General features: G+C 37.0%; 1 protein-coding gene across 1 annotated transcript; it reads left to right on the forward strand.

Annotated features, from left to right (window-relative positions):
• LOC137965831 (uncharacterized) lies at nucleotides 1–27830 on the forward strand. Its single transcript, XM_068812193.1, has 29 exons — nucleotides 1–239; nucleotides 886–1134; nucleotides 1229–1323; nucleotides 2328–2427; nucleotides 2808–2912; nucleotides 3061–3223; nucleotides 3470–3590; nucleotides 3715–3777; nucleotides 3926–4006; nucleotides 4132–4226; nucleotides 4327–4477; nucleotides 6049–6135; nucleotides 11770–11889; nucleotides 11960–12091; nucleotides 12167–12264; nucleotides 12364–12487; nucleotides 12583–12690; nucleotides 12932–13073; nucleotides 13581–13691; nucleotides 13775–13850; nucleotides 13939–14023; nucleotides 23081–23263; nucleotides 23343–23453; nucleotides 23682–23849; nucleotides 23929–24087; nucleotides 24606–24839; nucleotides 25018–25188; nucleotides 26661–26782; nucleotides 26891–27830. Exons 2-29 carry the CDS (start codon nucleotides 975–977, stop codon nucleotides 27444–27446), a joined length of 3921 nt encoding a protein of 1306 aa, XP_068668294.1. The 5' UTR covers nucleotides 1–239; nucleotides 886–974; the 3' UTR covers nucleotides 27447–27830.
• Nucleotides 27831–27863: the final 33 nt, after the last annotated feature.

A 27863-nucleotide genomic window follows, 5' to 3' on the forward strand; every position in this document is an offset into this window, starting at 1 on the left:
AATTCCAGTAATGAGATTCCGAGGATTCTGATTCTGCGGCAAGTCGTCTGGTACATCTATCCAAGCCGAACCGGCGCGCAGAGGTGAAGTGCTGCTCACCCGAGGCTTAGTACGTGTCCAGGAAATATACTTTGGGGCGGGTTTATTTGAAGAAGTACGAAAAAGGACCTGCTTGCAAGACCGAGGTGGAATCAGAGCAGCGTGAGATAAAGAAAAGAAGAAGAATCGTGCGGATCCAGGTCTTCTCCCTCTCCCAATGTTGTTGTTGTTGTTGTTTTTTTATTTTTTTTAAAGTTTGTCTTTTATTTATTTTTACAAATTGTCGGGCGGTTGTCAGATCTGCCAATGAAGTCACTGGTCTTATAAGATTTTCTGGTAAGGGATTTTTTGTGATATATGCATTACTTTGATTTGAATTAAGATGAAAACCCTGATGGTTTAGAAATGGCGGACTATATTGAAGACTAGGATGATCAAGGTCTGTCTCATGATGAATTTGTTTTTGTAAGCCGATATTTTCCTCTTGAAGCTTTCTTTGGCTTTAATATAAAATACCAGCATTGTCATCTGTCTCATTTATCACAAAATTGTTATCCGTGTCAGCTGCTTCTAATCTTGTCGTAGAACTGAATATGGAGGACATAGGGAGTTCGGAGTAGGTTTAGCAGATAAATCTTCTTACGGATGAGTGTAAATTGCATAATTGTGGCTATTTTCGCTTGTTACCCATCTAACAGGTAACCCACTGATTAAGAGTTCGAGTTTGATGCACGCATTTGCCTGATATGTGCACACAGATTTGATTACACTAACACATTTAAAATGGTTCCTCTTTTAGTCGTATCATACTGATAATAGTCTGAACTGTTCTTTTTGTTTTGTCAGGTTTAGTGGCTAGATACATTGACCATGATCAGCACTTAATAGAGGTGCTGCTAACTAAACGAAGCAATTGATTTTGGTGTCTAAATAAGATGGATCCAGCTAAAACCTTCCTGGGGAGGACATTGTTAGAAGAAATAACCCCTGTGATCATGGTGCTCCGAACATCACTCGTGGAAGAAGCTTGCCAAAAGAATGGTCTAAGCTTTGTCCAGATGCTGCAACCATTTTGCCTCTTTAACAGGATTGATGGTGACAATTTTCTTCTACTGTAGTTTTTTTTTTTTAAATTATCAGTTTTATTTGAGCAGCTTGAGTTTATCTGTTTTCCCTTTTTCTTGTTCAGTTCCTGTTCGAACAGCAAGTGATCAACCTTACAGGCTGCAGATGTTTAAATTACGGCTTTCCTATGCTTCGGACATACGACAGCCAAATGCGGAGGTACACTTTTTAAGCATTTATTTTTTATTTTTTATCTTTTTGAAAAATAGTTACATTACATATACATCCTTATTCAAAAAGACCATTACGTATACATCCTGTAGATACACCGGATACCTGTGAAACTTGAATCCAAGAGTTCATGATAAGAAACACTTTTTTGTTTCTTCAAAAAAATAATGAGAATTTCATTGAAAGAGAAAGGAAGAGAGAATATGTGTTACAGAATGGTCAATGGTGAAATGGCCATTAAGAAGAAGGTCAAAACCAAAAGAATATCAAAATTGAAGCCATAGCTTATAAAATGCAACCAAATATCATCCAGTGTCAATTGGATAGGTAGAACTCTCCACTAGGCCAGAAAGGGTAACACCCATCCTGGCAAGAGCATCTGCCAACCCATTAGCACTTCTCACGTTATGTGACCTCTGCAACTGTAGAAACACCTCAATGTGACCTCAATGTGGCCATTGGACCGAAGCTAACGGTGAGATACTTATGGTACTGCTATTAAATTTGTGGGGGGTAAGATGAGATTGAACATGCAATTTTAAATTTCAGTTGCTGCACATTTTGTTGAGTCAATTATCTGCTTTAGCTAGCGCAATGTGCTTCCTTCATTGTTTTTTCCTTTTACCCTAGTCCTAGAGAGTGTTCCATTTTGGAAATTTCTCAATGCAATAACACTGGAACCTGGTTTTTTTGTCAGTTCTGATATATATTTGTCCCATAACTTCTCCCTGATGTGAATATTTGCTTTGATCATTGCTCTTTCTTGTTTCATTTGCTTTTGGTGTGTTATATTTCCTTTTACCCAATTCTTAGAGAGTATTCCATGTTGGAGTTCTCAATGCAACTAGAACCTGGTTTTATCATCAGTTCTGATGTATAATTCTGTCGTAACTTCTCCTTGATGTGAGTATTTTCTTTAATCATGTTTTTTCTTGTTTCTGTCTGCTTTTGGTTGTCATTCTATCGGATCTCTTTGTTTTTTTTTGTTTCAGGTTGCTGAAGAACATTTGAAGCAAGTGGTTAGTCGTGCAAATGAGGAGCCTCTTACTGAACTTTGTTCTGGTGCACCTGAACTCGAAATAGTACTTAAGAGTAAGATCTGCTCTGATATTCTTATGTGCTTTGGCTTATCTTTGTGCTTAAATGATTGTATGCCAACAGCCACTTGATATTCAAACAATCATATAATTTTTTTTAAAAGGCAGATTAGTGTTCAGGATTTTTTACTGATCCAAGGGTGCTATAGTGGCAAAAAATTTATAGGCCCTCAGCTGTTTCTATCTTATATACCTGCTTTCAGTTGCACCTCTATTTTAGCATGCCTATGTTTTTTGAGGTTCAACAATACTGTCCATTGCATTTAGAAGTTTGAACCTATGCTGGTGGATGCAACTGAGCAAGTCCCATGAACTATTTTAATTGCCCATAGACTGATAAATGATATCTATTTGTCTTTTTTTTCTTTAATGCAGTGGCTGAATCTCGATCTTTTCCATCATGGTTTCAGATCTTCAATAAAGAGTTGATACATACCATATCCTTTTCAGAACATGAAACCTTTGATCATCCCATTGCATGTAAGAGTAACTTCTTTTTTATGTATATTAATTGACTTTTTTTGTGGATATTTCATGACTACTTTGTTAGTTGTTGTAGGAATTGTGATGTTAGTATATCTGCATGTGGTGCTATTTGTCATTTCATAGTGTCTGGTTGGTGTGGCAGGTCTACTTGTGGTATCATCAAAGGATGTGCAACCTCTAAACAAATTTGTTGATCTCTTTAACACAAACCAGCTACCCTCTCTTCTGAATGATGGTGCAATGGATCCAAAGATTCTAAAGTATTATTTGCTTGTGCATGACAATCAAGATGGCCCATCAGAGAAGTATTATTTCTATCCTTCTACATAACAAACTTCAGACTAAAACTTTTCATAATTGTGGTAGGTATGATGATTACACATATACGTCAACAAAGTTATCATATATGCCCGTGGATTATTCAAACACTCATATGTGTTCGTCTTTATTTGTTTATTTATATATTTCTTTCCTATTTTTAATTTCTAATTCTGTAATTACTGTTGAACCTTGTAGTCATTATTATTTGAACTTCATCTGTTTGTTTGAAGGGCCAATGATATTTTTATGGAAATGAGGAATACATTTGGGTCTAGTGACTGTAGATTATTGTGCTTTAACTCTGCTGAAGGTGGGGTCAACGAAAGAGAGAGCAATCCTTGGCTTCCCTATGTAAGTTGATTGTCAGGGCACAAATATTTATGAAGAGAGTTATACCTCTTTTCACATGTTTTAGTATAGAGATGAAGCGATTGAGTTACATCTATGCATCCAAATTTGTTTTCTCTTGTCGCAGATATCTGATGCTTCATTAGGTCCAAATGTTGGTCATTTTCTTGATATTAACGATCTCAATGAGGTAATGACTTTAAGACCTTGTCAGTTTCAGATCTTTGTACTTCATTTTTTAGCACAAGTCCTCTTTTTTTCCTTTCACCTGAAAATTTCCCTTGTCACTTTCCTTAAAATATTCGGATAATTAACCAAAATATACTTTTGTGAAATAGTTAAAGGATCTCATGCAAGATCTAGCTTCCAAACATGTTATTCCTTACATGGAGCAAAAAGTAAGGATGCTCAATCAGCAGGTAAATGTTTGAACTTGTTAATTGGTTTGGTGTTTGGGCTCTGATTAGTAATACTTTCAAAGCTCAAGTTCATTACTCTGTGTCTTTTGCTCTCATTTTAAAAAATGCACATGTTGACTTCTTAGGTTTCTGCAACAAGGAAGGGCTTTAGAAATCAAATAAAAAACTTGTGGTGGAGAAAAGGGAAAGAAGATACTCCAGATGCTCCTAATGGACCTATGTAAATTGGTCTTTGAACTTTATCTCATTTGAATGTTATTTCAATACTGTTCTTTTATTATTGTTATTTTTTGCATCTAATTAGTTGTTCGTATTTGAAGGTACACTTTTAGCTCCATTGAGTCACAGATAAGAGTTTTGGGTGATTATGCTTTCATGTTACGGGATTATGAGCTTGCATTGTCAAATTATAGATTGCTTTCTACCGATTACAAACTTGACAAAGCTTGGAAGCATTATGCAGGTGTACAGGTCGCCCACATTTCTCAGTCTAATCATATTTCCATTGTTGTTGGGTCTTCTTAGCATTATGGTGTAAAACTTCCTCATGGCAGAATGCCACTCCCTTATAAAATTTCCTCTGGGTTTTATTCATATTTTTAATTCATATAGTAGTTCTTTAACTTCATGTTCCATTTATCCTCAGCCTGTTACTTGGTCATATTTGCTTGGTTTCTAACAATGTTTTATATTCTAGGTTATGTTTATAGAATGCTTAAGGCAGTAGTTTTTTAATAAAGCTAGTGTCTTAATTTTTTTGTGCCTTGAGGTCTAGTTATATCATAGAAATTTCTTAATTGTACTGCAAATATAATACAAATAACCCTTTAAAAAACACATTATGGGTTCTTTTGTTGTTGTTGTAGTTGTGGTGGTGATGGTTGGGTGGGTTGGGGGGAGGTTCAATGTTTTCATCTCAGGACATGCTAAGCAACTCGCCTGGTTGACCTGAATTTAGGAGGGGGGCAAGTCGAATCAGGATGTTGGACTAATCCTTTTTATTTCCTATGAGTCCTCCTCAATTCGCCTTGAGTCCAGCCTCTGGACTTGGAAAAAGTGATCCATCTCGGTTTCTTAGTCAGGGTTTCTAAACCTTTTGTTGGATTTTTTTCACCTTAAAATATATTTGGCTGTGATTGACCATACAATGTCCAGAATCATTTTCTCACAATTATGAGCTGAATATATATTTTTTCGAAAAGTTGTGAGCTGAATATATTTTTTAAGTTTGACCCTTTGACTTGGGGTTTGACAGCATCTATCCTAAGTGATCTCAATGGCAGAACCACAAGAAAGACATTTGGCGCCTGACTTTCTCACTTGAAGTGACTAATCTACTTCTTAAGGTCATGAGACATGAATGCATTAGTTAATGTCGGGAGTGAAAATAAAACATTTATTATTTATTTGAATATGAAAAAATAATAAATTGCATTTTGAGGCTGGTGAAGATGACAATATTAAGAGGGATTGTGGCAAAACTTGGAGAGACTCTTCAATACACTTGAACAGAAAATAACAGGAGAAAAAACATATAAACAATCTTTATGCCCCTTCACTTTTTCTGGCCACGCAGCTAATCCCTCTTATGAGGGTTGGACATATATTTATTGAACTTCTGAGGTCAGAAACAGCTTTCAGTCTTCTTCTTCTTTTTTTCCTATGCTCTAGTTTGTTGTATGTTGGAAGAGTGAGCAGATGTGATGCAAATTGCGTTGTGTGAAATGCTACTGCATGAATTGTTTCAGGCCAAAAAAGCTAGAATTGATATATATTCTGAACTTGATTCTTAGTTCAAGGGTTTTGCACCTTCCTTTTTGTAGGGAAATTATTCTGTTGATAAAATTTTCTGAAAGTTAATGCAAAAAATATTGTCCTTTCACTTAGGTATTCTAGTTTTGCTTCATGACAACTGCTATAAAATGGTTTTCATGTGCTTCCATAGATTCTGTACTATAATGAGAACATGCTATCCACATACAGAAATGCATAATTTGTTTATCTTTTGTACTCTATCGATGATACATTTTCTTTATATGCAGGAAATGATTGGGCTTTGTTACTTTATGTTGGACCAGTCAAGAAAGGATGCTGAGTATTCTATGGAAAATGCCTTCTCTACATACTTGGTAAGTTCCTGCTTCTTACTAGCAAGGTCATTCAAGTTCTACTTTAAACAACAATTTTTGTTCAAATTCTATGAAACCATTATTGGTCAAATTCTACAGAATCATATTCCATGTGCTTTGTAAGTTCTGCTTCTTGGTAGTGGCATCTTGTTCAAAATCTAAATAATGGCTTAATTTTTTTTTAAGATTCTATGAAATCATTTCTGGTAAAGAAAAAATAATCCGTCTTTGACTTAAATCTCGTTGATGATGCTCTTTCCAAAATAGCTGAAGTTCTTAGTTACACCACTTCCCAACTTCCATCTTCCTACTCAGGCCTTCCTTATTTAGCTGCCAAATAAAGCTATTTGAACCCCATATTTTGAAAGACTTCAGAAAAAGGTCTCCCTTGGAGAGCCAAGCTTCATGGCAGGTTGTATTACAGTCCTTAGTTTAATAGTGATTGCCATCTCGACCGTCTTATTAACTTCTTCACTTTCCATCAATGATTGACTAGTGCAGCTGCAAAAATTGAGGCCCTTGAGAGGATATTCCTTTGGAAAGGGATGTTGGATTGCTTTAGTGTTCACCTTGTCAAATGCAAGTTGATGTTTGCCTAAGAGTTTATGTGAGTGATGGTAAGTTGGGCCTGGTTCCATCCTAAAGTAACTAGTCACTTAGGAGGCATAATTTCCCAGACTTATAATTCAATAGAATACCAATTTTAAATTTGAGACTTTACTTATGCTAATACCCCGCTTTTATTTAGGTGTGATAGAATAGATAGATATGTTAAAAGGAAATAGACTTCCTAACTTGGCTAGTCGTTTTGAGATCGAACCTGGCTCAATCCAACACCCAACAGTGGTATTAGAGCAGGTTGTGCGTGTGGGCCGAGGCCCAATTTGTGCTCGTCAAGTTATTCGTATTGTGTTGTGGACTCCATGAAGTTGGAGTCTGTGCGCTCCATTCAGGGTTTGTGTCCATATCTTATTTTCGCTATGTGTAAAACCTGGACGCGAGGGGGAGTGTTGAGTTGGAAAAAATCCTACATTGAAAAATGAAAAAGAAAAGTTAATGAATTATGAGGTTGAACAATAGGCGTCCAAAGTCACTAGTCATTTTGGGATGAGCTCTGGACCTAACTTCACATGGTACTAGAGCAGGTGCTCATACATGTGCCTCCACCCAAATTGTCCGCATGTAGAGCCACACAAGAAGGCCTACATGTGAAGGGGAGTGTTAAAGGGAAATAGACTTCCTAACTTGGTTAGTCATTTGAGATGGAATTAGGCTCAAGCCAACACCCAACAAGATAGATGGGCCTAATACACAAAATCATATAGATGGGACACAAACTATGTTTGAACCTAGCTCCAATATCATGAATAAACACATCTAAATCAAAAGCTTAAAGCTTAAGCCTAGAGTGAGGAAGCCAAGCCAAGTTTTTATGCAAGGTTGTGACTTATTGTTCTATCAATATGGGACTATTCTCAACACCTCCTCATGTGTGGGTCCTCTTTGGGGGGGTTAGTCCACAATGAAGTAGAAATGAAGTGGAAAATTGAATTGAAGTGAGATAGATTGTTTCCACTTCAACTCATGTTTGGGTGTTAGTATAGACGAGTTCAAGTGGCTGGAAAACAAATTCCAGTGTTAGTGCCCCCAAATGAAAAGTATGATATAAAGAAGAGAATTAGTAACCTTTTATAATATACTAAATAGAACATATACCTAAACATATAATTAACCAAAATAAACGTGATTACTACACTTATAAGTGATTTTACGTGTAGTCTACAATATATTAATATCTTAATTAATGAAAAATTCTATTATATTACTTAATGATTATAATTTATTATAAATTAAAATAATAATTACGTGTGACTAGAATAGATTATATAAAATTAATAAAAAATTAAAAAATAACATAAGATAATATAATAAATAAACCTAATGGTTTAATTAATTATAAAAATTTGGATAATTAAACCAATTAATGATTACAGTTTATTATAAATTAATATACTAATTATGTGTGACTAGAATAAATTATTTAAAATAAATAAAATTTTAAAAATAACATAAACGAATATAATAAATAAATAAATTATTTTTTAATGACATAAGATATTTTTTAACATTAAAACCCACTATTTTAATAAAAAATAAAAAATACATAATAAATAAATAAATATATTAAGTTATCAATAACATAATATATTTATTTACGTATTATTAATTAATAATATATTAACACAAAATGTAAATCCAGTGGTTTAAAGTTTATTATAATTAAACTAATTCATGATTAAAGTTTATTATAAATCAATATACTAATTACGTGTTATTAGAATAAAATTTAAAAAAGTGAAAAAAAATAAGTCATCGTCGTCATCGTCAAAGAGCCCTGCGACTCCGACACCTTCGATTTTGGATTTCCCGGCGGCTCCGAGACCTTCGAAATCGCCGCAAAATTTTGTTACAGCGTGAAGATTGACCTCACGGCAACAAATGTCCCTCCGTTGCTCTGCGCCGACGAGGTTCATGTCCCAATTCGTTCTCCGAAGCATCATAGACTCGGTAAGAACCCTAAAATCCCGCAAATCGCTGATGTCGATGGCAAAAACCCTAGGTATTGCACAGCGAGAGAGACGAGATGAATGAAGTTGGGACGAACGAAGAAAGCAGAGAGAGCGAAGACGAGTGGAAGAAATGGGGCGAAAAAAAATGGTCGGGAGACGAAGACCGAGCGAGAGGAGAGGAGAAGAGGAAATGAGAGGGATTTTTTCGTTTCGGGGGGGGGGTGGGGGGGGGTGGGGGGAAGAAACGACGCCGTCGCTCATGGTAAGTGAATGATTCGGAAAAAAGGTAGGAATCAACTTTCCTCCGTTTTTGCCTGGGCAGATGAAATGGTGTAATCTTACTTCAATTCAAGTCTTTTTACACTAACGCCTTATTTGTGATGACCTAGGTAATGCGGAGGGAATTCATTCCACTTCATTGTGGACTAACCCCCCCTTTGTGGCTCCTAAACTGTGAATATTTTTTTAGTGGAAGCACAACTATTGGTGGAGGCCCATCAATTCTACTATCATAACATGTTGAGTTGGGCCGACTTCTATCTCAAAATAACTACCTACTATTGGTGGGTTTTTATAAACCTAGGACATGTTGGCTTGTCCTGAGTCCACAAATTAGGGGGGGGGGGGGGGGGGGGGGGGAACTTGCCCAAAACAGAAAGGCCGAGTCTGTTTACCTGACCTGACCCGCTCCCTTTAAAAAATCTGGGTTGATTCAGTGTGTTGGAAAACCATGGTTATAACCCCATAGAAAGCCAACCCATTTCTGAGGTGGGAAACTGTGACTTTGCTTTTATCCACCCATGCCCATTGGGGGAGAAAAGCAGTCTACAAGTGCAGTAAGTTACTTTGGCTTAAGAGCACACAATCAGCACAAGCAAATATGTTTTGGAGAATGATTCTTGGTGGTCTTATGATCATCTTCTCTTTATAGAGCTTTCCCTCTTTGAAAAAGTATTTACAAGCTCAAATCTAACTTCATTGAAGGTAGTTGTTTCTGAAAAGGTTATGGTTCCAAGGTAAACTTATGGAAGGATTGTTGGTGAGGGACTGCACCATTGCTGATTCATTCCCTGATCTATCTAGACTCCCTGTAGATGTGGACTGCTCAGTGACTGGTTGGAACTTGAATTTATTTATTTTTGCATTTAAGCAGAAACCTTAGAAGATAAGTTGTGCCAGCAACCTTACCTTTTCTCTTGATGGCCTTTACTTCCATGATTTTCAAGGTAAAATTTGTTTGCTTGGCATCATTTCTGAACTCGTACATGTGATTACCAGGCCTGAACCCCCTTTTTTATAACTGATCACGGGTAAGATCCCTCCCCTTGAACACCCTCCAAGTGAATAGCTTTACCCTATAAATGCTAATGAATTTCCAAACTAGGGATGAAGAGGAGAAATATTTTCTGGAGCTTTGAGGAGCGCTGCATGTAACACTTACAGGGACGATCTGCAGTCCAATACGCTTGTCATCCCCTGTCCTTCATGATTGAGGAGAAGACAACTGACTACTGTCTTCTCCTTTGCTCCTTTGTTTTTGCTGTCTGGAGCTTCTTTCTTGGTTGGTTTGGGTTGAGCTTCTGGCCGGAGTTGGGCTGTGATCCTGTCTTTGAGTGGGAGGAATCCAGGGATGAGGGTTCCCATCTCTCTCTGCCTTTAGCGGGAAGTGACACCAATCTGCTGAATAAGGGAAGGGGCAGAAAAGCTTATCCTGGAGGTCTAGCTTTGAAAAGGATCTTGCACCCCAAGATGATCCAAGAGATCTGGTTACTCTTTTTTATCTGCTCCTGGCAGATTTTCCTTGCTGATCCCCAAGCTTGATTGGATCACTTTGGTGGCCATTCCGTTGAGCCTTTGGCGTGAAAGAATTGAGCTCTTTTTCACCCAAATCTGCTCTCTCACTTTTTTTTTTTGAATATCAGTTACACACGCATACCCTTGGTGAGACTTGAACCCAAGACCTCAGACTAGAAATCCCCCAATGTGACCATTGAGCCAAAGGCCTAAATCACCGTAAATCTTGCTCTTTTTTTTTGAGAGGGCGTGGCGTGATTCGAAGTCGCGACCTGACGCTCCTGGTTGTAAAGAGAATACCATCAGACCACACAGCCTTAGGTAAATAAATCTTGCTCTTTGGTGGTGTATTTGAGAAAACTATGGACTTGATCTTCCTTTGGGCTCTTCTTGTTTTGAGCTTTGCCAGTTTACCAAGCTGATCAATCATCTGTGAGAATTGATGATCTATTGCCGCTGGTCATTCTCTCTAGCCTGTGAAGCGATTGCCAGGACCTCCCCTCCCCATGGTTCCTTAAAGCTGAAATTTTGTGGTAGCACTCATGGCAACCCTGGATGGCCGGGTTTGGCGTCATTCATCATGATAGCTGAATCCTCCTGTCATATTCTGGTTCTTTGGGTGAAGCAGATTCCATTTCTGCGGAAGGTCACCATCCCCTTCATGGTCTCATTCTTTAGAAGTAAAAGTTTTGTATACCTCTATTTTCTGAAGGAGAATTTTTGGTGATTATTTCTCGGACAAAAGGCGATTCCTGCTCCCCTTGGAGATCTGATCAACCTCTCATGCAGATTCCTGACATGTGGCCTTGCTTTCTATCTCTTGGTCTCCAATGCTCTTTTGGCAAACTTCCTTCTGCTGATCAGATTGCTAAAGTGGCCAATTCTCATCAATGCCTTGCTGTTAATGTGTACCTGTTGAGTTAGATTTGGCTCCTATAGCCTTGGTTTTCTCTCTTTTGGGGGCTTTCTACTATTTCTCTGTCTTTAATAAGCGTTGTCTTTCCCAAAAAAAAAGAAAGAAAATTGCTTGAAATGGGTGGCTGCTGCAGTGCTGTATCATGCTGTGAAGTGTCCTTGGTTGGTTGGTATGGGCTGTTCATTTTTTTAAAATCTGATGTGTTGCCACACATGTGCTTCATATCAGTTATACAGTGAACCATGGTGGTGCCTCATTGGTACAAGATTACAGGCTCTGAAAGTTTTGCCAGTTTAGATGGTATATAAATTTGAAAGGTAAAAATTAAGTCATAACATTTGGAAACTTGTGCAGAGAATTGGACTCTCTGGTCAAAGAAATGCTACTAAATGTGGTCTTTGGTGGGTTGAAATGCTCAAGGCTTGGGGCCAATTTAAAGACGCTGCTGGTGTTTATTTCCGCATTTCCAATGAGGTATGCTCTAGAGTGAACGTAAAAGAAAGTAATAGTTGTGTTTATCTTTTGACATTTTCTCTTTCCTCAGGAACCTCCACTACATGCTGCTGTAATGCTTGAGCAGTCATCGTATTGCTACTTGTATGCCAATCCACCGATGTTGCGAAAATATGGATTTCATCTTGTTCTAGCGGGTAATCGTTATGAAATATCTGAGCAGGTACTTTTCTTAACTCAAATGGGAGAGATAAATTGATATCATTACCAACACTGAATTGTCTATTCTGTTTTGCAGAGAATGCACGCTATACGGACATACAGAGGTGCCCTTTCTGTGTACAGAGGAAGTTTTTGGAGCTATATCAATGACCATGTTCATTTTAATATTGGAAAGTGAGTTACCATAAAAGTAACCTTCTAAGGTTGCTTAATCTTGTTTGCTTGTACTTCCAGCTCTTCTAATTATTTCAATCTATTATTAATTGGATTCAGGTGGTTTTCTCTTCTTGGACTATTTGAAGTTGCTATGCAACATATGCTGGAAATTTTATCTTGTTCTCATCAGCCACTCTCTACACAAGAACTGTTCCTTGGGAACTTTCTGCATGTTGTTCAGGTAATGTTAACTTGAATGCTCTTGCATATTTACTCATTTTATTGAGCCATTTTAGTCTTTTGACAAGCTGTTTAACTTTTTATGGATAAGTGCAGAATCTGGGGAAAAATTATGAGGTATTCAGACTTCAGTTGCCTGTCATCGCTATGCGTTCCATAAATGTCATATTTGAAGATCATCGAACATATGCATCATCTGCTTCTGTAAGTTTGATAATCTCTGATGTGCTATCTGTTTTCACTATATTTCCCCTTTTTTTTATCGAAATAAATCATTTTCACTATATTTCTACTTATTGAGGGGTTTGCTGTACATGGATTCCTCACGCAAATCATTGCATAATTTTTACAGAGTCCAATAAATTCTTTAAAAGATGGGTCCATTTAGGTTTGTTGTTTTGGATTGCCTTGCATTCAGATATGATGTCACTTTTTTTGAAGTCAGGTTCATGTGAAAGAAAGCTTGTGGCAGTCATTGGAGGATGAAATGCTTCCATCCATATCAATCATCCGGACTAACTGGCTGGAATCACAGTCAAGGCCGTCTCTGAAGAAATTTAAGGATTTCTCTATTTGTGTAGCAGGAGGTACATTTTCAGAAACTATTCATATAATGAGTTGATATCACATCTTGGCTTCAGCTCTTATGATATGATGTTCATGTGAATGAGCTACCTAGCCTACCATTTGATAATGCATTCTTTTTGGCCAGTTCCTGAGTCATTTTATTCAACTGCTTGTGATACCTGCGCTCAATTTAGTATAAAAACCTTTAAAATATTTAAAAATATGAAAATCTGGGATACTTGAAGTTTATTTTTGAAGAGGGAAATAGTGAAAGGAGAGGAGGAATTTATTGTGGAAGGGGCTGTAGAGTGGACAAAGAAATGTTACCTGTGAAACATAACAAAGATTTTACTGGGAGTGAATGTAATAGAAAAGGTGTTACATATCACTCCATCATTTGAACTTCATCATGTTATCACGTGAACTTCGTGATCTGATTTCTATACCTTAAGTTACTTTGTGGAAAGATCAATTGTTATGTTAATGTTCGAAGCTGTATCTAAAGTTTTTCTTCTTGTATCCTTCAGAAGCTATTAAAGTTAATATTGAAATGAGAAACCCTCTTCAAACCTCGATTTCTATCTCTGGTGTTTCTCTTGTGTGTGAGCTGTCTCCAAGATCTGAGGAAGCAGGATATGGTAAACTCCATAATTTTCAGACTTCCTATTTCTTTTCTTTTAGAACATCTAATAGTTTCAATTATGATGTCCTGTTCTGTCAGATGACTGGCCCACCAATTCTACAGAGGAACATGCATTGGAATCTAGCTTTAATGACATTTTGAAACTCAACAATAGGTATTAAACTTATTACTTTAACCAATGTGTTTTTTTAGTATATTTTGTTTGACTGACCTTCTAAAGTGCTTGTACCAACAATCTCTAGTGAAAGGAGGGAGCTAGACAGTAATGTTTCTTCGTTTGTTCTATCAGAGTTGAATTTCACACTACAAGATGGCGAGACTCGTGTGGTAAGTCTTCCAATGAATGAACTTATTGAAAGTTATTATGCTTCCACACTTGGTTGCTGATGCTTGGATGTGGTTCTAAAAAATTTTTTAAAACTTATTTCAGTTTTTTTTTTTGAAAAATCAGAGATTTAGATGAGAAAAGATGAGAAATAAGGAGAAGAAAGCCTTGGAGAGAAGCAGCAGCAGCTGCCTTGGAGTGTGTGCCTAAAAAAGACTTCCCCTCTTCTTTTAATTTGGATTTAAGTGAGTTTTACATAAAAGATAAAAATGCCTCTCAAGACAAACTTACATATCTCCTGGAACACTTCTCTAAAATGAATTAAACTTGAACCATAGGCATATGAAGACATTGCCTACCTAACCTGCATCATATAAGATAAAAAATCATATAGGAAATAACCAAAATATCCCAAAACTGATATTTTGACACTCCCCGTCAAGCTAGAGAGTATATATCAAATAACCCTAGCTTGTCACAGAAAGATACATGTTCACGTCTTTCTAATGGCTTGGTAAACACATCTCCCAATTGGTCTGAAGATTTCACATATGGAGTTACCACCTTTCCTTGCAAAACTGTATCTCTAATAAAATGACAATTAACCTCTATATGTTTAGTTCTCTTGTGGAATACAAGGTTGCTTGCAATAAAGATGGCAGCTTGATTATCACACTTCATTTCATGACCATAGGACCTAGTAATTGGAAACCAAACTAAAAAAGAACAAACTTAATCCACATAAACTCACTAACTGTATGAACAATTGTGCGATATTCAGCCTTTGAATTAGATCTAGTCACAACCATCTATTTTTTACTTTTCCAACTTACCAGGTTACCTCCAACAAAACAAAAGTAGTCTGATGTAGACCGTTTGTCCATCTTATACTCAGCATAATCAGCATCAGAATATCCAAATACATCAATCTATCCATTATGAGTATACAACAAACCTTTTCCAGGTGTGGCCAAGTATTGTTTAACTTCGGTAATGCCTTTAAGATCATCCCTAGACAATACAAAATCATCTACATAAACCACCAAAATAACTACAACAATCTTCCTCTCGAGTATGAACATAGAATGATCACATGGCTCCGTAGAACCCACATTGCATTATTACAATGTTAAATTTCTCAAACCACACTAGGGACTCTGTTTAAGTCCATAAATGGCCTTCTGTAGCTTACATACATTTCCTGTCTCCCCCTAAGCAACATACCCGGGAGGTTGTTCCATAAAAACTTCTTCATGTAAATCTCCATATAAGAGTGGATTTTTCACATCAAATTGAAAAAGAGGCCGACCTTTTTTAACTGTTACTGAGACTAAGATATGTACCGATGTAAGTCGGCCCATAGGAGAGAATGTTTCAAACACATCACTACTAAAAGTTTGTGTGTACCCCTTTGTTACCCGTTGGTCCTTGTGTCATTCAATAGATCTATCAACATTATATTTTATGGTATAAACCCAATGACGCCCCACAATAGTGGTCCCTACTGAAGGATCACGTAGACACCAAATTCTCCAAGACATCAAAACACTCATGTCATCATCCATAGCTCGTTTTCACTCTAGAAACCACAAAGCATCCTGCCCTGAACTGGGTATAGTAGAAGTAGACAAGGACATAGCAAATGATTTAAAGGAAAGGGACAAAAAGTCAAGAGAAACATATTTAGAAATAGGATGGGAAGTGAAAGACCTTTACCTATACACAGACTCATAGGCAAGTCCAAATTTGACAGAACAGAACCTATAGGCAAAGAGAAGATTGTTGAGCATGAGAAGGTAGCTCTGTAGGGTTATCTGTTGGAGGCACTGTAAGATCACGAGAGCGATGGCTGTAGACACGAAGAGGCGGAGAGGAACCTGATGGAGCTGGAACATCCAAACAACAACTGGAATTGGACTATCTGAAGAAAGTGCAAAAGAAATCGGAATCTCACTAGAGAAATCAAAATACGGAGTATGCTCAAAGTAGATCACATCAACTAACACATATGTCTTCTGCCGAACATAGTCATAGCATTTGTACCCTAGAAAGGCACATTTGACTGACCAAGGTGACAACTTTTGAACTGAAACTTTAAATATGTGAACAAAGCAAGTACAACCAAACACACGAGGTACCACATCAAATAGTTTACAATGCGGTTTTAAAAAAAATGAAAAAGGAACTTGACCATTCAAAACAGAGGAGAGCATGTGATTAATTAAGAAACAAGAAGTTAAAACAACATCCCCCACAACAACTTAGGAAAGTTCGTGTAATAACAATATCCGAGTAACCTCAAGAAGATGTCTGTTTTTACGTTCAACCACCCCATTTTATTGAGGGGTATAAAGACAAGATGTCTGAAGGGTAATACCATGGGAGACAAAAAGTTGAAAACTTATGATTAAGATATTTCAACCCATTATCAGTATGAATCACATAAACACAAGCACCAAATTGATTTTTTATTTTACTAAAAATATTCAGGCATACATCATTGACTTTGGATTTCTCCCGTAAGAGATATACCCAAGTTACTCGACTAAAATCATCAATAAACGACCCAAAATACTTGAACCAAATGGATTGAGCTACGACTAGAACTAACCAGTAAATTGGACCAATGATGCTTTACCAGCTGACAAGACTCGTAATTAAAGGAGATATCTGCTGGAAATGAAGGAAAAAACTGACACAACTTAACTGATGACAAATGTCCCAAGCTTAGATGCCATAAGTAGGATGAATCTACAGTAGAAGCTTGAGAAACAGATACATCATCCAATTTGTAGAGTCCTCCCTTCTCATGTATGGAACCAATCGTCTTCCTTGTTTGCAAGTTTTTGAAAACATAGGTAGTAGGATAAAAAGTTACGAAACAATTTAAATATTTAATAATGTGACTTACAAACAAGAGATTAATTGGATACTTGCGAACAAAGAGAACAAAGTCTAAGATATTTGTAGGGTAGTGTGAATAGTACCCTCCCTCTGAATGGGAGAGGTGAATCCCTCAGCCAAAGTAACTCTATGATATGAAGAAGACGGATTAATGGACTGAAACAAGGAAGACATACCTGACATGTGGGTAGAGGTTTCTGAATCAATTATTCAGGACGAAGAGTGGGACACATTCAATACAGTCATACTTGTACTCGCCCTTGTATCATTGGCCGAGGATGAAAGATGAGTGTCTACAGTAGGAGAAGTAGTAGATGATGCAATAAACTAACTAGTCGTTGTATTAATTGTTGAATTTTTTCATAAGAGCCAGTGTGAGAAGAGTCATCTTTTTTTGTGACTATAGAGTTGGCCCAGGTAGGTTTATCAAATTTCTTCCAACATTTTTTAGAAATATGGTTTGACCTACCACAATGAACACATTTTCGATCCCCCCTTTCATTCCGGCCACGGCCATAGGTGGAGAAGGAGCGACTTCTACCTCTATCATTATCACCATGAAACTAACCATCAAGTCTTCTTGTAAAAGGTTGGAGGTTAAGGGTAGCGGCATCTGAAATATTTTCACTTGAGTCATTTTTACTCACTACTGCACCTTCAGCCCGTAGAACCATATTAAAAGCCTGCTCTAGAGGTGGTCATATCCTCATTGGCCAACAACTGAACTCGAATGACATCATATTCAAAGCCCAAACCATCTAAAAACTAGGCCACTTGAATCTGATTTTCCATTTTACGGAGGTCTTCAACATTCACAATGAACAGGTGGAATGTATTGATTTCCTGAAGGACACCTCTCATCTCAGTGAAGTAATCTGTCACTGATCTACAACCATGTTTCATGTTAAAGTATCTCACATACAACTCATAGATTATTGACAAGTTACTTTCCTAAGACAGAATAGATATTATTGCAGTCTACATGGCCTTAGCAGTACTACAACTCATAATTTGATCACTAAATCGTGATTCCATATTGTTGACCAACCAGGTCATCACTAAATTGCCACCCAATCCTCATTAATAGGTATATGGGGATCATCTGTTATGTATTTGGCCATCCTTCTAGCCCTCAAATACCTCAATATTGATCATGACCAACTGACATAATTCATTCCATTCAACCGGATCGTAGCTATCTGAATAGGCTGAGAAAATTTCACATTCGAGCCCTCATTAGTCCTCTAAATAACAACTTGTGTGCTGGATTCAGCCATTAAACAGCACAAACTACCACAATTCAGTGTATCAATGCATCAACTAATCAATTAGAAACTTTTCCCCAAAATTCTATGCTTGCACAATCAAATGGGCCCCACAGTGGAATTAATTAGGGCAATCCAACAGTAGTCCCAAACAATTTCCATATATAACATTCAATCTCAGCAATCAAGACCATGAATTGAAAAATAAACAACTCAATTGTATGAAATTTGGGTGACACATGCAAAATTGATGATGACACAAGCAAGGAAGAGGGTGCGCACAGACAGTATCGAAGAAATTCCTCAAATTGGGATCATTAAATGACTCTAAACCTCAATAATCTTTCAATAGTAGCCATGAGCCAAGAGGCTATGACAAGCAAAACAAGGGAAAAATGAAGTTTTTACCTAACTAGTCCAGAAATCTGGGAAGATCCTCCGAAGGGTTTGCTGAAGATGAAGAGAAGAACTACAAAAAACTGGAAGAAATTTTTCCAAGAAATGCTTTACTACTCTGATACCATGAAAAATTAGAGATTTGGATGTGAAAATATGAGAAATAAGGAGAAGAAAGCCTTGGAGAGAAGCAGCAGCAGCTGCCTTGAAAGGCATGCCTGGAAAAGGATGCCTCTCTTCTTTTAATCTGGGTTTAAGTATTTTTACATAAAAGACAAAAATGCCCCTCAAGACATAAAACTTGCATATCTCCTAGAATACCATAGGCATATGAAGACATTGCCTAGCTAACAGACATTATGTAATTAAAAACATAATATAAGAAATGACCAAAATACCCTGAACTGATATTTTGACACTTTTTTATATTTATTTTGTTAAACTTCAGGGTTACCTTGGGCGTAATTTATTCCTAGTAGGAAATGTTAGCAACTTTATGTGTGTGGTAATATGAGGTTGTAACATTAATATAGTGCTTTCATCTTAATTAAAGTAGGAAAAAATAATAAAAAAAAGAAAATCCTATCATTCTCATATGTGTTCTGGGTGTTACTTAACCTGTACATAGGTATCTGAGACAGGATAATTCCTGCCTAGATACCATAGCAGGTAAGCTTTGTTAGGTCTTAGCATTGTCAAACTTGCTCCAGTGCATGCTTGGACCGTTTGGCAATATGGAAACTTTAATCCTCTGTTATAATTTTGTTTTCACTGTCAAAATCACTTCTCTTTTCTGAACGATCTAAACATTTTCTTGGAGAGAGAGAGAAGATAATGTAAGAAGAAAAAAGTATAAGAAAATTAGAGTAGATAGAAACTGCTGACCAGTTAGTTTATAATTCTTCCACTTGTTTTCTATCTGCTTCCTGCTTTAAAAAACTTGACAAAAATGAGAGAAATGGTCGAAGGCTTATGGATAGTTATTGCTTCCACTATCTGAGAGTTTCCAAGGATCAAGAACATTGTAAACTTTCCTGCAATATTTGTTGAGTCACCTTTGCTGGTAGGATGGCTAGATCCAAGATAATTACATTTTTTACCTTTTCATAAGGCTTTAATTATAGTTGCTTCTTTCAAGTAAGATAGGTTAGACGCTGTCCATTTTGGTCAGTGTGGCCATGGAGGCAGAACTTTGGGCTTTCTTTTAGCCCCTTCTGGCGGTAAGGGACTGGGGATAACGACTTGGCAGTTATGTTCATCTGGATATCAGGGAAGATGGCTCCTCCCAGGTGCTTCCTTCTGAACTTTTAGCTGATTGAGGACTTACATAATCCTTGAAGATCTCTGGGATTTACACCCTTGGAAGGCTAATTGTTTAGTTGATTCTTTCCCTCCTTCCCGAAACCCCAAAATGGAAACAACCAATGGTCAAGGAAATGAAGCATTTGTTACAGGAGGGACTCGGACATTTGTGATCCACCTTCTGTGGTTGCTATAGTTGCCAAAAGATGGGTATATATGACTAAATATCATGTTAATGGTACTATTGAAAAGAATGACTCTATCTTGAGTGCTGAACTTGGCATCAAATACATCTACTCCATACGTCTCAATGTAACCTTTGGCTACCCAGAGTTTTTTGTCCCTCTCAACAGTACCATGTTGTGATATTTAGTCATCATTCGTTATTCTTTCCAATAGTACCATTGCATGATATTTAATCACCATTCTTTATTCCTTTCAGTATTACCATTGCATGATACTTAATCATCTACTTTTATGAGTTTCTCATTTTTTCATACCTTTGCTTGCATTGTTTCGCACATTTAAAAGTGTAAATATGCTGTTATTATAGGCCATCTCAAAAAAACTCCTAGAGAGACAACTACAAGCACGTAACAGAAAACTTGGGAGCCACTAAATTATAAGCTAAAGTGGTTCTATTTCATAAATAGACACAGAAATTTGCAGCCCATGGAAAGCTCAACAGTCATACCTAGAAAACATGCATAATTCTTTACCCAACTCACCAAGATAGGTCCTAATTATTAAAGAAACTGATAAGTCCTAAAGAAAAAACTGAAAGAATAAAATTAATAACAAGAGAATTCAATGCCAAGTTCAGCACTCAAGATAGAGTCATTGAAACCATCTCAGGCAATATTGCTACTTGGCTTCACTCTCGAAAGGCTTTTGCCCCCTTCTCGGGATCTTCCATAAAAAATAATTTGAGGTATCTTGCTCAGCTCCACACTTCTTCGAAGCCTCCAGTTATTTCTGAGTGGACCCCACCGCCTGTTGGTGTCCTTAAGTTGAACTTTGACGGATCTTCTTTCGGTAACCTTGGCTTAACGGGTTTTGGCGGCGTGATTCATGATTCTCTTGGGAACCAGATCGTCTCCTTCTCTGGCCCTCTCGGTATTGCAGACTCCACGACAGTCGAGCTTCAAAGCCTACTTAATGGGCTTCGTGTTTTCCGCGATCATTGCTCATGGCCCATCTTGATTGAGGGAAACTCCAAGGTGGTGATTGGTTGGTGTGAGAATTCCTTTGCGCCTCTGTGGCGCCATTGGGACGCCTTTTTTGAAATTTTGGATATTGTCAATTTATTTGACTGTTTTTAGTTTCTCATTCCGAGTTCAGCAAATTTTGTAGCTGATGTTTTAGCCAAGTAAGGTGCCTCCTTGCAATCTCTTGTTGTTAGGAGTTAACTCCTTTTTGTTCTCTTAATAAAATCTCATTTCATAAAAAATAAAATTGTTTAGTTGATTCCTGGTGTAGGAATATGGTCTCTCAGCAGTACCTTGCTGTGGGGAACTTTTTCCATTTCTTTTTCTTTGAGCTTTAGATGTATTCTTTTCTTTGTTCTCTGAGCTCCCTATATTTCATCTCTGTTAATATAATTCTCACTGTTTTAACAACAGTATGATAATTTGGATGTACCTTTGTCATTTGAGATGGTTATTTTTAAATCCGCTGCTTTCGTATGTTAGCCTAGGGAAGTCTATCATAATTTATTGAACTCTAGCTTCACTCCACAATAAGCACTTGTGCTTTGGTGGAAATTCTTTACTATAGCTATAAAAGAATACATCCCATTTCTCAATGGAGCAGGAAAGAACACTCTTTTGACTAGAGGATTGATTTCAAGCCTTAAGAAATGTTATTTCCTTGAGCAGCATGAAACTGGCTGCCAGTTTTGGCCCAACTGATTTCCTTTTTAAGGAAGAGCACAATAGATCCAGGAATGATAAGGCTGTTTAGGAATGATAAGGCTGTTTAGAATTATAAGGCGTGCAGCATAAAATATCAGCCTTTGTAAAAAAGTTGTCACCATCTGCATTGAAATACTACAAGTTAGTCAAGGAAGAGGTATACAGTTAAAAGCTCTGAGTGAGGCTAGGGCTACAACCCCAGAACTTCTTATTCAGCGACATAGTGTCAGTAATTTGTTACTTGCTTGATGTTCTGATGGATGTGACCTTTAAGTGGGAATTTCTTGTCCAAATTAATCACCATTATGAAGTTTCCTGTGTTGTGCAGCTATATGATGAACAACTCCACAAAATCATTTATCTTTTGGGGTTTGTAATCTGTTCATATATGAGATTTCAAGTAACTGAGTGAACTATCAGTGGTGACAAGTTTTGAGTTCCCTGCTTGTGGACAATCCAGAGTCTAGAAAAGTAGGAAGAGTCCGCCAGCATTGATTAAACTGCAAAAGCTCCACTTTGGATTAGAATACACGGCAAGCCATGGGGAAGTGCATAGAACTAGGTAGAACATCCTAGAAATTGGAGTACCTTCAGAAGCTATCACTTTCAAATTCTGTGATATTGTAAAGCAGATCAGTAGGGAATTTTTTTGTAACATGTTGTGTAAATGTTGGTAGACAATGACTTGGTGGGTGTTGTATTTGTATTTGGGGTTGAATGGATGATAAATAATGTCTTCCCATCTCTTAGGCTCTCGCATCAATTTTCTATTGCCTCTTTCTCCTTACACACTTTCTCTTTGTATTATGTGTATCTGTTAAATAGATTATGGTGAGTAAAGAGATGATTTGGTGGTCTGGGAATTCTTTGGACCTCGAGGATGTTGTAGAAGCTGATTTTGACATTCTTTTACTGCTTATTTTTTGTCTATTGTTAGCTCTAAATAAAGCTTGTGAGTGGGAAGGCAGTATCTTCTGTTCTTGAATTGGGGTGAGGTTCCAACACCTTATTTTGGTTCTAGTGATTGGATCTCTACTTTTAACTTCATGTGGGGAAATATATACTTGTTAATCTGTTAAATTCCTTCCTATTCATGATTGAATCACTGGATGATTTTTTTGTTTTTTTTTTGTGTTTTCTTATTTTATATGTATATTTGATTTTTCTTAAAATGTATATTTGGACTGTGTATGGGTCACTAAAGTTACTCCTTTATTGTCAGCTAAACATCTGATTTATCAGTTGTATAAAATTTCTTTGTGACCTTTCTGCTTTTCAGGTACAGTTAAGTGTTACCCCAAAAGTTGAAGGTTTTCTAAAAATAGTTGGTGTCAGGTGGACACTGGCTGGTCACATTATTGGTTACCGTAACTTTGATGCTGATATACCTAAGAAAAAGCTAGTGAAAAGAAGGAAGTCAAAGCTTTCTTCAAAACAGAACCTGAAGTTTGTTGTGATTAAGGTGTTTAGACAGCCTTGCTTGTCATTTTTACTTCCGTAGTTTGTGTGTAAATAATCATACATCTTGTTAACATGTTCAGACATTACCCAAGCTAGAGGGTTGCATCCATCAGCTACCTGTGAAAGCTTATGCTGGGAATTTGTGCCGGTTGGTTTTGGAGTTACGAAACCCATCAGAGTCTCCTATAAAGGTACTAACATGGAGTTCTAAAATTCTCTACTGAGATAAACTTTTATGTTTGCACATGATTTTGTCTAAATAGTGGATAGTGAAATAATCTACTTATCAGAATTTTTTTTCTTCTGGTTTTTGTGTTTTAAATCTTTATCCACGTCCTTTTTAGAGGAAGCATTCTGTCAATTTTGACAGTTTATCTGCAAAACAGAGTGTTTATTTGAATAGTTTGACATTCTTGCAGAATCTGAAAATGAAAGTGAGCCATCCAGCAATTTTAATTCCAGGCAGTCTTGAAGACATGGATGTGGATTTTCCTGGCTGTCTTGAAAAGCAGATAAATCATGAACACAGTGATGTGCAGACTACTGATGTGAAAAAGTCTAGTGGATCTTTAGTTGTGTTTCCGGAGGTTGGTTGGGATCATTTGGAGGAAGTTAATTAGAGATACTGTTTATTTGGATGTTTCAATGGTTTTTTTTTTTCCTCAGAGTACCGTAATTCAAGGGGGAACTACTTTTTCGTGGCCTCTTTGGATGCATTCTGGAGTGTCTGGAAGGATTTCGTTGTACATCTCAGTATATTATGAAGTAGAGAACTGTTCCAATGAAATGAACTATCGTACACTGCGCATGTCCTATGAATTTGAGGTAAAGCTACAAATATGGTGACAGTATTTATGTAGCCTATGCTTAGGGGGATTTGTTAGAACTTAGGGTTATCGAAAAGTATACCAGGCAAGTACTCCACTATGTAAACTAAAAGCCTCTCTAACCCTTCTACCCAGATCCCATTTTTCTGCTTGTATATCTTTATCATGTTCATTATGAGTCAAAATCTTCAGATGGTAGCTAATCCTGAGGGCTTCTCTTGTCACATGGTTAAATGTGTTCATGCCTGCCGTAATCATCCAGAATCTACGAACTTTGTTTGATTCTATGGTATGGTTTTGTTATTCAATATAACCTCTTGAGAGCATATATCTTGTGAGTTTCATTGCCTGCTCACCAATTTTTGTCACATTTTTCAATTGGTTGTTGTTGTTGGAAATGTGGTTGGCTATTTGTGCTGATAAAAATGATTCTTTTAGATTGGTTAGTATTTTTATATCTACCAATACATCAGAGATGCTATTTTTAGGCTGATGAGGATCTGTCTTTGTTTCTAGGTATTGCCATCATTAGAGGTGTCTTTCCATATCTCTCCTTGTCAGTCAAGGTTGCAGGAGTTCCTTGTGCGCATGGATATTATCAATAGGACCACTTCGGAGAGTTTCTCACTTCGTCAGTTGTCTGCTGTTGGGCATGATTGGAAGATCTCGTTGTTGCCACCATATATTTCTGTCTGTCCATCAAAATTGCTGCTAGCTGGTCAAGGATTATCCTGCTTCTTTAAGCTTATGGTATGTAACTGACTCCTTGGTCCCCATTATTGAACAGAAAGCAGATTATGAATGCACATATGGGTCTGAAGCCGGAACAAAGAGTTTTATTCTGTATGTATTTTGCTTTATTTATCATTTATTCTGCAATAAAAACAATGAGAAACCTTTTTTGTTTGCTTCTGTAATCTTATATCAGGATTCTAGGAAGTTCTCGAGTTTGGAAGGCAAGACGACTTCCTCTGGTAACCTCCTAGGAAGTGATGTAAATCTGGGTTTTGAGGAAAGCCACGATCCATTGCTTGATGTATTTGCTTCACCTTTGTTGGATTTTCACCATCATGAACGATTGCAACTGAAGAATGATCAGGTGGGTTAATTTGAATCACTAATTTTCCGCTAGTGACTAATCTTTTAGATGCTGTTTATGACCACTGAAGACTGACCAGGTGGGTTTATATGAATTCTGTAACGTTCACAAATAATGGGACTTACAGATGTTGTTTAAGTACTGGAACATATATTATGGTTATCATGGAAGTTTGGTGTATGGTTAAACAGAAACAGAAAAAGAAAGGGAGAAAAGAAAGGAAGAGAGAGTGAAAAAGTGAGAGCCCAACATGAAGACAAAAAGACAGGGAAAGAAAGTAAAATACTTCAAATAAAGATGTTGAATTTCTGGAGAAGAGAAAGAATTCATTGACTTGATTGTAACTGAGTACAATGAATGTCTATTTGTTGTGGAAGAAAGAAGTAGAATCAAACTACAATTAAACTACCCATGTCTCAGTTACACCCAAAATATAACTCTGAAATATAAGTCCTAAAGTAACTAAATAACTGAACATGAATAAAATACTAGTATAACTCAAACATCTTTAACTGAACCTCTTCTGTGAGACCTCCTTCCCATGAGATTGTTCTTAGACTCCACCATATTAATTCTGGTTCTTATGAGAGTTCTTGTTGTGGGGGTCAAGTAAGACTCTTTCATACCTACTCTTTAACAAAAAAATGTGAGAGTAGATTAGTTTATGTCATTTTATCTCATTTCAGTTATTAGCAAGTTTTTTCTCTCTTCTCCTCACATTCTGGAAAGCAGCAAACGAATCTGGTTGCAGGTTTTGGATTTAAAGATGATTCTGCAATTGTTCAATAGTGGGCTTTGAGATATTTACAGGAGTCCATTTTACTGGCCATTTCTAAGAACTTGATCTGTTTTGGCAACTTTATTAGGAGTTAGTTATTGAAAATGGTTTTCCTTAGATATGTTCGCTACTTTTTATTCACTAAGGTCGTAGTGAAGTTGCCGAAAAGATCGAATGCTACCGTGACGGGAAACAGAATGATTTTACTTGATTCAACCTTTTCGCTAAGTGGCATGTATAGATGATATGCAATTATCCTATTGTTTTCACTAACAAAGAGCTTATCATTCTCTACTTTCTGCGTTAAGTCAAATCTTAAACTAATATTGAAAGCGAGTACAGAATTTGGCCAGACTTTTTTGGGTATGATCACTGATAAAATTATCCTATTCCACAGAGCTCATTTTTTATTTATATTATATTGAACAGAACGTGCTACTCTGTTTCAAAAAAGAAAAAAGAAATCCTGCTACTTTGGTTCAATGGACACATGGTGGGATTCCAGTGTGAGGTATTGGGTTATGGGATGTAGTGTATGTGTGTAATCAACATTTCAGAAAAAGAAAAAAGACAAACTGATCTGCTATTTTTAGAAATTAAGACTTGTTGTAAATGTTCTCTCTCCATTTTCTGTTTGATTTTAAACTGTATTGAAGAGCTTCAAATCAAGCTTCTGTCCGTGCATATGACTCAGGATCACAACAGAACAGTTGATTTTATCTTAATTTCGGAGCTACTGGAAAATAAATCTAGCAGTGACACAAGGGATGTACCTTATTTGAGGCGATTGTTTTCTCATCATGCATGCCATTGCAGGCAAGTCTTATAAAAGACAGTTCTTCATTTTGCTTCATGGTTATTTATGGGCTTTAATTTTCTTCAACTTATTCTGATGTTCTTTTATGGTTTTGTTATACTCTCCAGCATTGCTACCTCTAGCCCAATATGGTGGCAAGTGGATGGACCCCAGATTCTTCATCACAACTTCTTTTCTTCTTTCTGTGAGGTCAAACTTTATATAACCATTCAAAATTGCTCAGACATGGTTGCCACTGTCAAGATCAACACTACGGATGACTGGCCTGACAATTTGGGTCAAGCATTAAATGAATCTTCTTCCTCAGGAGCAACCCAAACGGTAGGGTGGCATGATATATCTTTAGAGAATGACTCAAAGATCGTCTCTGCTTCACAAGGGACACGATCAGCCAAAACAGCTCCACCTTTACCCAAAACAGTTTCTCCTTTCATGTGGTGTGCTTCAAGTTCGACCAAGCTTACTTTGAGCTCCTTTTCTGACATAAAGGTCCCTCTTCAGATCATTGTGTTCTCTGCTGGGACTTACGATCTATCCAGTTATAATTTGAGCTGGAGTCTTCAACTCCCTGAGGACCGAGTATCTGCTGAAAACTCGATCTGGCAGTCCTCAGGGACGTGTACAGGGCACCCTTTCTATCTTACTGTACTTCAATCTCATTGACCCTATTTTCTTGAACATATATTGTTATGAATTACTGATTTTCTTCAGCTGCTGTGAGTGTTATTTTGTGCTAATTAGATTTGTAAAGTTGATTCCTGTTCATGTAGGTTCTGCCCCTAAGCATATTTTTCTATCTTGTCAGAAATTTTAATTTTTAAACTATTGTTTAGAGACATTGGGGCCATTGATTTTTCTAGGTTTGATGCCAAGCGGGTCAACCTGTTCTAGTTCCTTGTGTGTAATTCTATTTATTCTCATGCATGTCTTCTTTGTTACTGTTGTGACCTAATTACAGAGAGCTCAGAGACACAAAAGCCAGGAATTTTTGAAAACTACATTATGAGATCGATGAAGCAGAGATTGCATGTTATATGAAAGATCTTATTTATGGATTTTTCTTGTGGTAATTGGTCTTGT

Source organism: Aristolochia californica, unplaced genomic scaffold, assembly GCF_029961685.1.
Source record: "Aristolochia californica isolate CCGP_79_NKW_82.1479 unplaced genomic scaffold, dmAriCali1.0.hap1 SCAF_5, whole genome shotgun sequence".
NCBI lineage: Eukaryota > Viridiplantae > Streptophyta > Magnoliopsida > Piperales > Aristolochiaceae > Aristolochia > Aristolochia californica.